This window comes from Leptonychotes weddellii, chromosome 13 (assembly GCF_054177405.1).
Source record: "Leptonychotes weddellii isolate Sample4059 chromosome 13, ASM5417740v2, whole genome shotgun sequence".
Lineage (NCBI taxonomy): Eukaryota > Metazoa > Chordata > Mammalia > Carnivora > Phocidae > Leptonychotes > Leptonychotes weddellii.
In genome coordinates this window covers 61,777,111-61,789,962 of record NC_138381.1, presented here as the reverse complement: position 1 = coordinate 61,789,962, position 12,852 = coordinate 61,777,111, and the positions used below count along the sequence as shown (strand labels likewise).

The following is a 12,852-nucleotide window of genomic DNA, read 5'->3' as shown; positions in this document are numbered from 1 at the left end:
GAGAGGTGTCAGGCCCTGAGGGGGCAGGCCCGAGCACGTCAGGACCAGGCAGTGTGACCTGAGGAGAGACAAGAGGCACATGATGGGTCCTCAGTAAGGTGGGGGGAAACAGGGAAGCCAAAGGGTACAGAGTTGGGACTGATTGGCTATCCCCTAAAGCATGTCTCCTAAAAGCCTGGGCCTTAATGGTGCCCCTGGGTGCTTGTTTTTCTGATGCAGTGATGTGGGAAGGCCCAGGCTTGGGGAACTGGGAGTGAGCATGCTCTCTGCCTCGGTTTCTTTTTTTTTTTAGATTTTATTTATTTGAGGGGCGCTTGGGTGGCTCAGTTTGTTAAGTGTCTGCCTTCGGCTCAGGTCATGATTTCAGAGTCCTGGGATTGACCCTGGCATTGGGCTCCCTGCTCAGCGGGGAGCCTGCTTCTTCCTCTGCCGCTCCCCCTGCTTCTGCTCTCTGACAAATAAATTTTAAAAATTAAAAAAAAAAAAAGACTTTATCTGAGAGAGAGAGAGACAGAGCATGAGTAGAGGGGAGGGGCAGAAGGAGAGGGAGAAGCAGACTCCCTGCTGAGGAGGAAGCCTGACCTGGAACTTGATCCCAGGACCTGGAGATCATGACCGGAGCCGAAGGCAGATGCTTTAATCGACTGAGCCACCCAGGCGCCCCACTCTCTGCAAGTGTTAAGACTCTGCTGGGTCCCATCATGCCAGGTGCCCTGTGAGTGGATGAAAGGCACAATCATGGTCAGGTCCTGCCCACAATGGCCTGAGGCCTGAGCACAGCTTTACACGAGGGCAAACCCCAGGTGCTCCATTCGAGCAGGCCAGACTTTCTCCTCACCCCCAGCCACGTGGTCCTGGACCTGTTCACCCAACACCACTCCACTGCGGACAGCTTTTCCTGCACAACTCCGCCCTCGGTGGCAGAGGGGTGGGGAGCCGTGACCCTGGCAGTGCACGCACAGGGCTCTTGGGTGGGAGCCAGGCCCCCTAGCAGTCAGGAGCAACAGGTGACAATGCCGGCCAGGGCGAAAGTCTCCTCAAGGGCTCCAAACCCCTCTCCTCTAGTCCACAGCCGGTGGTACTCCAGCTGCATCAGTGAAGGGTCTTCTGAGCCCTGGACTTGCAGGTAAACTGAAACCTGGATTGTGCCATCAAGGGATTTGGTTGGCTCTAGACTTTTCAGCTCCAGGGGTCAGAGGTGGGGCAGTGGAGGGCCAGGTACTCCTGCTGATGCGCTCTTCTTTCAGCCCCCCAGCGCTAGAAGGCAGCAGTGGGTCAGAAGTGGGCAGTGCAGGGAAGGGCTGGGCTGAAATGGGGTGAGGGCACCCAGGCTGCTCCTCCCTTAGAGGCAGGCTGAAGGTCCCCGGGCCACCAGGCACTGAGAACCACAGGCAGCTTTGCCATCGGGGCCCTGCCCAGGGTCTGGCTGCCCTCCCCTGGGATCCAGGCCAACGCCAGCACTGGGCCACAGGGGATGTCCTTGGTGGCAGCTGGGTGGGCACCAGCTTAGTAGCCCCACTCAGCCGGCTACAGATTCAGGGTGGAGAGGAGCCTGCCCAGACAGGCCTGGTGCCCCGCCTACCCGACCACTCCCTCTCTCCTGCAACGACCCCCCCACCAGAGTACCTCCCCTCGGCTCCTAGGAGCCTTCGTGATGCCAGGGAGTGGAGGAAAACCAAAACAGAAGTCAGCCCTCTCGGCCAACATCAAAAGGCGAGACAGCTGGGTGGAGTTCCGAACAAGGGCAGGAGCGGTGCCTGGGAGACCAGCAGGCCTCAGAGGTCTGTTTTTAAGGACAGGGTAGAGGGAAAGGCGCTGTCCTCAGAGTGCCAGGGGAGGGGCTAAGCACACAGCTCGAGCCCTTGATCCTGGACCCAGGACCCCACCCACAAGAGCCTCAGGACCTGACACACCGGCCAGGGACACACTTGATGTCATCATTTTTATTCACTTTCTCTTTTTGAAAATAAGAGTAAACATACATTATATATACGTGTGTGTATATTATGTATACTGTAGTATACATGTATACGTATATGTATGTGTATGTATGTATACTATGAATATTACAGTTACTGCAGGGATCTGAAAACAATCCTCCACCACTTGGAGGCAATTTTCAGTTCTGACATTTAGTGGAGGGGGAAAAAAGTGTCCGTGATTGCCAAAAGCAGAATCTTTCTTTATTATTAAACAGCAGTACAGGAAAACCTAATGCTCTGTCCGACACAACTGAAATCTGGGAGGCCACGGGGAGGGCAGCAGACACTAAGGAGAAACCCCAAAGAAACCCTAGATGGGAAGCACCCCGCTCACCCAAGTGCCCCATCCCTCAGTCCTGTCTCTGCTCCAGGAACACAGGGGACGCCAAGGACTATATTGTAGGCAGTCACCATCTTCAGGGGCAAGAGAAGGAGTGGGGTGAGTGGGTGTGTGCAACTGCCGGGGAGCAGAAGCCTGGGCCGGGGCTTTGGACGTTTCTGCCCATCTTGCCCGTATGGGTCAGTGCTCAGGAGGCTGAGGCCCGACTGGCACAACCACAGGGGCCCAGCCTGGGTGGATGCAGAGAGGGAGGGTAGGGGTGTAGGCCCCAGGAGCCCCAGACCCGACAGAGGGGCTTTCCTGGCACACCAATGGACTCTCCACACACACCAGGACAGCCTGGCCCGAGAGCGGGCATGGGGAGGCCCTCTAACACTGACCCAAGAGAGACTGAGGGGCAGGGGGCTTCATGAGAAGCCAGGAGCCTGAGGAGGGAGCCACACAGTCACCCTTCAGGAATTGATCGGAAAAAGGAAGAGAAGAACCCTGGGTCTGCCTGATCAGCTTCTGTGGCCTCTCTGGCTCTATTTCCTTTGGTCCCCTCCTCACCTGACCCTGTCAGCAGCAACGGAAGAGGGGAGTCCCCGAGCACAGGGGTACACTGAGATTTCACTCCAGGAGGAATGCTGCCCTGCCCTGAGGACCCACGCGGGCCCGGCAGTCAGGACCAGGGAACTCCATGGTGGCCAGGAGCCTTGCTCAGCCTCTCCAGAAAGGAGGTGCTGCCACTCCCAGGGACTCCTTGTTGGGGCTGGCAGAAGGCTGGGGTGGGCAATGGATGGGGCCTCAGTTCTTGAGGATGGTCTCGTAGGCTTGGTACACGTGTTGGGACACCTCTGGTGCTCGACATTTCAGGGACAGCTGCAGGGGGAGAGAGGTCAGGGGATGGAGAGGGCTCAAAATTCCCCGGGCTCCTCTCTGGGGCTGGGAAGGAACCCAGGGAGGGAGGAGAGAGCAAGAGCCAGATGGAAGAGTGTGGTGCGCACACGTGGCCTGCTGGTGGCGTGGCTGGGACAGCTGTGTAGTAAAGCGGAGGGGGTGGCTGCCACGGCCAGCTGGGTGTGGACCAAATATACTCGCAGCCCACACACCTGCCGTCAGCCCAGCCCCCGTGGGCCTCGCAGCGTGAATCATGAGCCCACAGAGCTGCTGGGGCCCCTTCTCCCCGGGAAAGCCTGGGGTCTCCGAGGAGGTATGGGGGCTGAGAGGGCGCAGGCCTCTGCTTGGAGAGATGGGGGCAGGGGCACCGGGGAGTCTTCCTGGGTTCCGGCACACGCGGTGTTGCCGCAGTGGGAGCCGAAGGGCGGGCAGAGGAGAAGCAAGTGCCACCAGCACTTCTGCCCAAATCACTGCTGCCCCAGGGGGCGATGAGGAAGGGGAGGAGTGCATGGCGCTCCGGAAGCCGGCAGTGGTGGCCCTGCGGGGCCCCGATCTCCTCTGAAGGGCTGTGTGTGTGCTGTGCGTGCTGGGAAGTGGGAGTACCAGCTCCTCAATCGGGTTCACCTGGTTGGGAAGCTCTGGGGTGCTCCGTGCCTGCGGCCTGCACGCACGGCTGCCCGGCTTTGGGGAGCAGCAGGGGGAGGCGGGGCTAGGAGAGGCAGGGTGCACTGGAGCCAGGCCAGGAGATGGGCTGTGCAAGTGTGGCTGGGGAGGGTGGAGGGGAAAGAGGAAAAGAGCAATCTGCTAACCTCCAGGTCCTGCACCACGGGCACCAGCAGGGAAGGTGGGCATGCAGCAACCAAACACAGGGAGATGGAAGTTACCACCGCCGAAGCCACTGCCGCAGCCCCCACCCCACCTCAGAACCAGCGCCGCCAGCAGGGCCCGGGGAGCAGCGTCTGGAGGGCCACGCCTGCCAGAGACCAGGGTGCAGGGGGAGAAGCAAAGCCCGGCGCTCTCTGGGGCCTGAACAGCAGCGCGGCCGCCAGGACAACCACGCACTCCGTGGAAGCCATGTCCTGACTGCGGTCTGACACAAAGGCCGGGAAGGACACGGTGCTCGCTGGCAGCACCCTCCCAGGCAGGCCCTCGGGCAAGGGAAGAGCGGGAGGAGGGCCAGGGCCTGGGCCCAGCAGTGCCATTTCCCAGTCAGGTGGGCCCTGGGCCATCTGGGCCACCTCACGGGGCCCTACTGTATAGAATTTTCTAGTCCAGCTCCCTGTTTGGTGACACAGTTTGGTGTCTTATCTGGGTAACCTGATGGGACTGAGTTGGAAGCGAGGGTCAGAATTCTGATGCTCATTCATGTCAGGTTCAACTGGGCTAGAGCGCACCCCATCAGACTGACCCCTGGTCCGGGAAGGAGAGGCTGCCCGGAACATGGAGGTAGACACGCCAGGGCTGGCAGGGCAGGAGCGGGGACCCTCACCGTGAAGCTGGGGTTGCCCGGCTGGATACGCAGCTCCGCCAGCACCCAGATGCCGTTGGTCAGCTTCAGGGACTGGTAGAGCATGTCCTGGCCCTCCACGTTCCTCTTGGCGACCGTGAAGATGTTGCTGCTCTGTAGCCTGCTGCTCACAGCCTCTGAGAGTGAGAAGGGCCCCCAGTCAGCGGTGGGAGAGGGCCGGGGGTACAGGTGAGGGGCAGTGTGGGCAGGGTGGGAAGGCGGGGGAGGGCTAGAGAGTCCTACCCGCATTGAGGGGGCAGTCTCTGATCTGGAACTGGGCTTCATTTTCATTGGGAATGTCCTTCCACGTGGCCAGGAACATCTGCCGGTCTGTGGGGGGCCAATGTAGAAAGCAGGACCCTGATAAACCTGGGGCCCCACTCAATAACATCCAGCAAGAAATGGGTCTTTTGGGGGTGCCAACTTGAAGCCGAAGACAGGCACTAGCTCTGCCATGGCCCCCTCCTGTTTCCCTGAACAAACCTTCAGCTCTGTGAGAGCGGCCACCAGGGCTGCTCCCAAAAGATCCTGGGCTTCCTCCTCCCCGCCTTGGGCCTTAAATCTTCCTTCCCAGTACCCACATATGCACTCCCACCTGCTCTGGCCCAAGCAGCCTGCTTGTTAATCACAGCCTGTGTCACAGGGCTTCTGTGGTGACCGAGAGGTGACGTGGGCAAAGGCCTTTGCTCAGCTCTGAGCTGGCAGCCCTCCTGGCATGAGGATGAGTCTTCTTAGGGGTTCCAAGCAGCACACAGGAGATGGACATCAAGTGTGACATGGTCTGGGCTCCCCAGCTCGGGGGGCCGTGGGAGGACTGTCTAAGGACTATGGGCAAGGTGGAGGGGCGGGCAGAGCAGAATTCAGGAGTGACACAGCTCCTGCATGGCATGGCCCCCACTGCGGGACAGAGCTGGCCACACAACACCCAGCGGTCCTTGATGGAGGTGTGACCCTCGCCTCAGGCTGTGCAGAGGGGCCAGCGACTCACAGACTCCATCGTGGGGCCAAGCCAATCATTATATTCCAGGGACTCTCGGGGCACCCTCAGGACTCACCCATCTTCCCATCCTCCACAAAGAGGATGTGCAGTGGGTACAAAGTGCTGAAGTAGAAGACGTCAATGTTGTTCTTCACAGCCACCTAGGAACAAGGCCACCCAATCGGTCCCTGATGCTTGATACCACCTGTGAAGCCCCAGGAAGGGCCTGCTCCCTGTGCCTCCACCTGAGCAGGTTCCCTCACGCACCTTCCCTGGTAACCACGCCCCTCCATCCCCTCGGATCAGGTCTCCCCTGCCAGATCTCTGGCGAAGAGCACAGCTCCAAAGACACACCCCTTTGCCAACAAAGGCCAGGCCCCGGACCCCTCCAGCAGGCTCCTCCCCTGTGGTAGGTGGGCAGCTAAGGAGTGGGGTGCTTAGCCCTGCCTGGAACACACCTGGAGGTTGTTCAGAGGCTCCATCTTCATGACCGAGCCCACCGTGTTGAGAGGCAGGGATATCTCCACAGTCTGGTTGGGGCTGAGTGGTGCGTGCACCTGGAGGGGGGCAGCAGGGGCCAGGCCGAAGCTGGGGAGAGAGAAGCCCCCGCGGGAATGGCAGGGGGAGCAGGTGCTGACGTGGGATGGGTGAGCTCCTCAGGCTCCAGAGCTAGGGCAGCTGTTGGCAAGAAGCCTCTCCAGTAAGCTGGCGTCACCTGAGCTCTAGGCCCAGGATAGATGGACAAGTTCCTGATCCCCACTCTCAGTGGCTGTGTGGACAGGAAGAATGAGCCCAGGGCCAGCTGTAGGCCTAAGGCCATCTCGGCTCCACTTTCTCTTCTGGGCTTCGCACCGAGCAGGCCCAGGTGAGCATGGCCTTGCTCTGTCCTGCACTTGAGAAGCTCCAGCTAATATCAGGGGCCTGAACTATAAGCTGCTTCTAACTGAAGACTTGAATGCCCAAGTTTCTGCTACCAATCCCCATCTTCCAAGAAGGATGTGACCATCCCAAGCGAGACACCGGGTTTTACTGTCTGGGCTAGAACTGGCCAGAGATTCAGGAAAGCCCTACTTCTTAGTAAAGCAACACGTAGGTAAATCAGGAGGGGAGGATCCCCAGGAGCATGACACACAGGACCATAAAGCAACAGCTCACTGTACCCAGGTTGGGCATTTGATATTATACCAACTCCTACCCTCATAAAAACAGAGAGAGGTATACATTCTCTCATCTTCCAAGACATGGAAACTTGGAGGGGCAGGCCTGTGCTCAGACCCTATGGGATGAGTAGCACTGCTGAGATCCAGAGCTTGAGCTGCCTGACCTGGCCTGCACTCTGCCCACGATGGGAATCAGACCTGCCTGGGACATGGTGGGAGACGATGTGGGGAACCCCAGGCCTCTGTGGTGGCCCGCTCTTCAGGCTTTCCTGGAAGATCCCCCAGAGCCTGCTGTGTGATCCTGGGCAAGGCATTGGTCCTCTCTGAGCCCAGGTGTCATTATCTACTGAAAAGGGAAAAATGGCATTGACCTCACTGGGCTGTCAAGTAGCTCAAAGTAAGGTAATACTTCTAAAGTCCTTGGCACAGGGCCTGCCACCTAGGGCGTTGTCAGCACGCTCTAAGTCTGTTGTGAGTAATCGTCGAGACTTCCCCTTGGAACCTGGAGTGCTTCTATGAACTCTAGGGCCATCTGATGGTAAGTAGCAGAGCTGACAGAGGGTCAGGACCCACCGGCCTGAGGGCTCTCCCTGAGGAAGCAGCCCCTTCAGTCAACTTCTTAGAGGCTCAGTTTGCTCATCACTAGAGCCGCTCAGGAAGAAGAATCATCAGGAGAGGCTGCTTGGGTCCCCCAGAGAGCCCTGGCCTAGCTGGTCTGGTCCATGAAGACCCCAGTGGTACCAGAGAGGAAACCTTCCCCAGGACCTCCAGAGCAGGGGACCTAGTGGGGTGAGGAGCCCGGAGCAGCACCACTCCCAGAGGCCCCGTCTGATGGTTTAAACCTGTGTCACAGGGGCTGGCTGGAAGGCAGGCCCACTCCCCGTCAGCGCTCTTAGAGCTAGGCCCTGAGGTGGCAGCAACTTAGGCCTGGAGAGGAAGCTCCATCCTGTCATGTGGGGTGTTTGCCGAAGGCGGGCTCCTAGTCTGGAGCTGGGGATTTTTGTCAGCAAACGCTCTTTGAGCAGTGGAGGAAGGCAAAAATAAGGGGAGACAACCTACCCCTCTGCCTGGTACTTTGGAGTCCACATAAAGAGGTCATTGGGAAGGGAAAAAAATCATTGCTTTAGAGAGTTTTGGCCTGAGATGCAGTTGTGAGGCACCAGACCCCCCAGAGCTCTCAGCCCCTGCCTGCGGTCACCAGCAAGGGCTCTCATCACACTGGCCTTGGGAGCGCTCACCTGTTGCGGTTAAACTGGATGGCAAAGTCAGTCATGACCTGTAGGGCCTTGTTGGTCAGCTGCAGGTCCATGGAGATGGAGCCCACCTGGCGGGTAAAGGTACCTGAAATCTCCAACCCCTTGGCCTTCATGGCTGGAAGCCACACCTGGGAAGACAGTGGAGAGGAGGCTTGTGTTTGCCACTTCCCTAAAAGTTAACAGCCCACCTGAGGCGATCCACCCCCCAGCCAACTCTTCTCCTTTACCGTTTTCTCTCCTTCTCCTTTAGGGGCCTCCCAGATTGACCACACCTGCCTTTACCACTAGGAGATGGCCATGTGGATCTTGGGATGAGAGGAACAATCCTGCATGGCCTACGCAGGGCCACCACCACAGTGTGGCTGTGTATCTGAGCAGCGTGGTATAGAGAGGTGCTTGCTGTGCCCAAGGGATGACGTGAGTCTTCAGAGGTCCAAGAAGGAACACTCAGTAAGTAGTGGTGACAAAGGTGATGAGGTAAGCGGGCCCAGCCAGCCTCCTGAAGAGCCAAGTAGAGTCAAGAGGAGCCCAAGGGCATCCAGGGCCTCAGCCAGAGCCCGAGGCCTCCCTGGCTGTCACAGTCTGTCCTCTCCTCACAGAAGGCAGGGCTGGCCTTTTCGTTGTAGAAACTGGGCTCACCAAGGACAGTACCTAAGAGAACCTCTTGCCTGGCAGGTCCTCTGCTGCTTGGCTGTCACAGCAGTCTCAGCTCAAGAGCTGCCTCCTCTGGGAAGCCCGCACCTAGGTTCCTCCCTACGTCCACGCTACCATGACGTTTTAGCAGATAAATGCGAGCCTGCGTGTCTGTCTCCCCTGCACCCAGTCAGCTCTTTGAGGGAAGGGCTCTGCATCCTTGGCTTAGAGCTTGCTGTGGCACGGGCATTCGGGCAGTGTTTGCAGAGAGAAACAGCTTGAATTAAAGCCCCAGCCATGAAGGACATCCGCAGGCGTCATCCAGGGCCATGCAAATGCCTCTGAGGCCCTTATTCTCTCAGATCCCTCACAGCCCCCCCCCCTCCCGCCAGAGGTCAAAAGGCCCAGGCCTCCTCGAGAGCTGCCCATGTGTCGGCGAACGTCTCACCGTCTCTCAAGGTGCCAACACCAGGAACCTCAGAGCTGTCTGGGTCCCCACCCTCAGCCGACCCCCAAGCCCCACCCCACAGTCACGCAGCCCGGGCCCGTCCCCACCACCTCCTCCATCTGCCGCCAGGGCCTCTGCTTCTCTCAGCAGGCAGCATGTGCGTCAGAGTTAGAGTCCACCAGGTAAGACAGCAGCCCCCGGGGCACCCCAATCCCTCCCCCCGCTCTGCACAGCAGCTCAAGTCATCTTTTAAAGTGCGAATCTGGGGGGCGCCTGGGTGGCTCAGTTGGTTAAGCGACTGCCTTCCGCCCAGGTCATGATCCTGGAGTCCCGGGATCGAGTCCCGCATCGGACTCCCTGCTCAGCAGGGAGTCTGCTTCTCCCTCTGACCCTCCCCCCCTCATGCTCTCTCTGTCTCATTCTCTCTCTCAAATAAATAAATAAAAATCTAAAAAAAAAAAAAAATAAAGTGCGAATCTGGGGGCGCCTGGCAGACTCTTGAGCTCGGGGTCATGAGTCTGAGCCCCACATGGGGCAGAGAGATCACTTAAACCCCTCCAATGCTGTGACACTTCCACCGCCCACGGCCTCCATGTCCTGGCACCTGCCTCCGCCGGGCTTCGACTGAACCTGCTCCTCTGCCCCCTGTCCCCTGTCCCCTCTGTCTGGAAAGTGCTTCTGCAGGCCCACCCCCACCCCCACCGTACTCGCTAACCTGATCATCCTTTGTTTCCCTGGGACAAAGGTGTGAGGGCAGAATCACAGGGCTTCAGCCTCAGCTGAGACAGGCAAGCAGAGAGCTCCGAGCACCCCCCTCCACGGGCCACCTTTCACAGCTTTCGCAGAACTGCCTCTGTCACTGAGACTGGCTGCTGCCCGTGGGGACCTCTTTTCTCTTGGTCACCATGGCTTCACGGAGTCTAGCACAGGTCCTGCTATGGAACTAACCCTCAACATTTACTGAAGGAGCCAAGGAAACGTCACCACCCACTGGTCCAAAGACATGAGGAACTCCCAAGCTCTTGCGCAGAAAAAGCCTCATTCCCTTGACCAGGAAGGTTGGAGAACACAGTTACCCCCACAGGTGTGGCGGGGAGAATGCACATGGGACAAACCATTCCAGGCAGTCACATGGCTAGGAAAACGTAGATGACACACCCACACCCCAGAGATTCCTGTGTCTAAGATAATGGGGAAAGTCCTGTGTTGTAAGAACTCCTCTTCCAGGCAGCCTGCCCTAAATTCCTCTGACCAGGTGATCCCCTAACCTCTCATTTCTAGCACTCACTGTTGGTTCACCCATCTGGGCCTCCACTAAGAAAAAGCAGCGATGGGGCGCATGGGTGGCTCAGTCGGTAAACGTCTGCCTTCGGCTCGGGTCATGATCCCAGGGTCCTGGGATTGAGCCCCGCATCAGGCTCCCTGCTCGGTGGGGAGCTTGCTTCTTCTCTCCCACTCCCCCTGTTTGTGTTCCCTCTCTCACTGTGTCTCTCTCTGTCAAATAAATAAATAAAACCTTAAAAAAAAAAAAAAAAGACAAAGCGGCGGTAGCATCCATTAAAATGAACACACACGGGCGCCTGGGTGGCTCAGTCGTTAAGCGTCTGCCTTCGGCTCAGGTCATGATCCCAGGGTCCTGGGATCGAGTCCCACATCGGGCTCCCTGCTCCGCGGGAAGCCTGCTTCTCCCTCTCCCACTCCCCCTGCTTGTGTTCCTACTCTCGCTATGTCTCTCTCTGTCAAATAAATAAATAAATAATCTTTAAAAAAAAAAATAAATAAAAAAATAAAAGGAACACACACACAGAGGGCCAGCTCTGGACTTCATATTCCTGGCACCTCTGCAGTCCTGGCAAGGCCTGGTGCCCACAGGATTGCAGGAGTCTTTGCTGCTCTTCTGTCACTCAGTCCTGCCTTATGCCTGTTACATTGGGCTTTTAACACGTATGCGCTGGCCTCACGCACTGAGGCAGCCAGTCTGGGTAGTAATTAGTGATTCTGACAACCCAGGACACTAAGGCACACAGGACGTTCTCTAACACTGCGCAGCAAGATCATATCGGGATCAGGAATGGGGGCTTTGGCGCCACCACCCTGCATTCAGTTTCGACTCCATCACTTAGCCGCTATGTGACCTTAGGCAAAAGCATTCAAGATCTGTCAACCGCAGAGCAGAGAGAACAGCGCCATGAGGCTTCTGGCGGGATTCAGCGGGGCGGCTACCCAGCCCCGCGCCTGCAGTCCCTGGCACATCGGCCCGGGGCTCTGGCCACCACCGCTGCAGGCGCGGCTGTCACACCTGGTGAGGCCAACGCAGGTGCCAGCTCATAGCTCCCCAGGCCCAACCGAGAGCTCATCTCGCCCCTAAAGCCCAGCCGCGTCCTGCTCTGGGGAGGGGACCTTGGCAGAGAGAGAGGGGCTCTGTCTGGGAACGAAGTGGCAGACACAGTGTCTGCCCCAAGCGTTGAGGGGGTCAGGCCAGGTCCATGCCCTCTGGCAGCTTCCTTGAGGCTGAGGCTGTGGCCCACACTGCGCTCTCCTCAGTGCCAGGCCCACATGTTCCTGCCTCGCAAACCCAGCTCTCCTCCCTCCTCTCCCTCACCCCCGGCCATCCCACTGCTGGGGCCAGCATCCCTCCTTCCCCACCAGCCCCCACATCCTGCCAGTTCCACCTCCCGAGGAGCTCTCCAGTGCAGCCTTTTGCCTCCGCCCTCAAAGGTGCCCTTGTCCAGGTGCCATCAGTACACAGGAGTTCCTGCCGGTCTCCTCACTGGGCACCTTACTTCTGTTCTAGCCCTTCCAACCTGCCTGCCACGATGTAGCCAACGCAATCTCTCTCCAGTGCAAATCTGTTTCATCTCTCCTTAAAACCTTCTAACAGCTCCGCCGCACCAGGACTGAGAGAGACCCTCATGGACTGGCAATGCGGACCCTGCCAGTTTCTTCCCTCCCTAATCTCTCGTCTAGGTGGGAGTTTTGGGGCGTACCAGGCCTAGGCAGCACGGTGGGCATCGATGGGGCAAATGCAGGTGGCATAATGGTGGGATCAGGGATGCTGGACATGCTGCCGGAAGGACAAGAGTCCCCTCAGTGAGCAACTCTCTTGCATCCCTGGAGTATGTCTTGCAGGGTTTCAACATAGCCTGAAATTGCTGGGAACCCAACTATGGTGAAAATCAAAGAAAGCCTGTTCTGTTTTATGGGCCCTTGACTGGGAGTCAGTCACCATTTCAGGAACTAAAGGCACCACTAGCCACATGGTTCACAGCACCTGAGCTACAAACGCTAGATGTGGCTGTCGCGGTGACTCTACGCTCCTGCCAACACCCGACAACTTCATCAGATCTTCCGGGGCGGGTGTACCCAAGCCTTTACAATACTAAAATGTATCATTTCATTTTCTTCCCTTTGTGTCTCCTTTATGAAGTGCTGGCGTCTTACTAATTTTGAAGTGATACATATAGGTAGGCTGCACAGTCCACACATCTCCTTTGAGCACAGGAAACAAAGGACGCATTAGACAATGTCTATCATCAATAAGGGGCACCAGGTGGGACAGCCCTGAGAACTGCTGCTCCGACGAGATGGGACCTCTGCCAGTTCTCTGGGAGGTGCGGGCTCTCCCTCCCCTCCAGGCCTGGCCACAGGCTGTGATAGCCACCTGGAGC

General features: G+C 58.0%; 1 protein-coding gene and 1 non-coding gene across 5 annotated transcripts in view; both read right to left on the bottom strand.

Annotated features, from left to right (window-relative positions):
• Positions 1–2,161: 2,161 nt before the first annotated feature.
• Positions 2,162–12,852, bottom strand: part of AP1B1 (adaptor related protein complex 1 subunit beta 1) — an 81,522-nt gene continuing 70,831 nt past the window's right edge. For all 4 annotated transcript variants that reach the window (XM_081801873.1, XM_081801872.1, XM_081801874.1 and 1 more), the window contains 6 exons: positions 8,086–8,231; positions 6,146–6,275; positions 5,764–5,848; positions 4,952–5,038; positions 4,691–4,845; positions 2,162–3,183 (listed from right to left, as the gene is read on the bottom strand). In XM_081801873.1, coding sequence (XP_081657999.1) covers positions 3,109–3,183; positions 4,691–4,845; positions 4,952–5,038; positions 5,764–5,848; positions 6,146–6,275; positions 8,086–8,231 — 678 coding nt within the window. In that variant the 3' untranslated portion in view covers positions 2,162–3,108. The remainder of the gene's footprint in view (positions 3,184–4,690; positions 4,846–4,951; positions 5,039–5,763; positions 5,849–6,145; positions 6,276–8,085; positions 8,232–12,852) is intronic.
• On the bottom strand, positions 7,440–7,536 carry LOC115937488 (small nucleolar RNA SNORD125). The gene has a single exon (XR_004072766.1). It is a non-coding gene; the product is annotated as a small nucleolar RNA SNORD125 (small nucleolar RNA).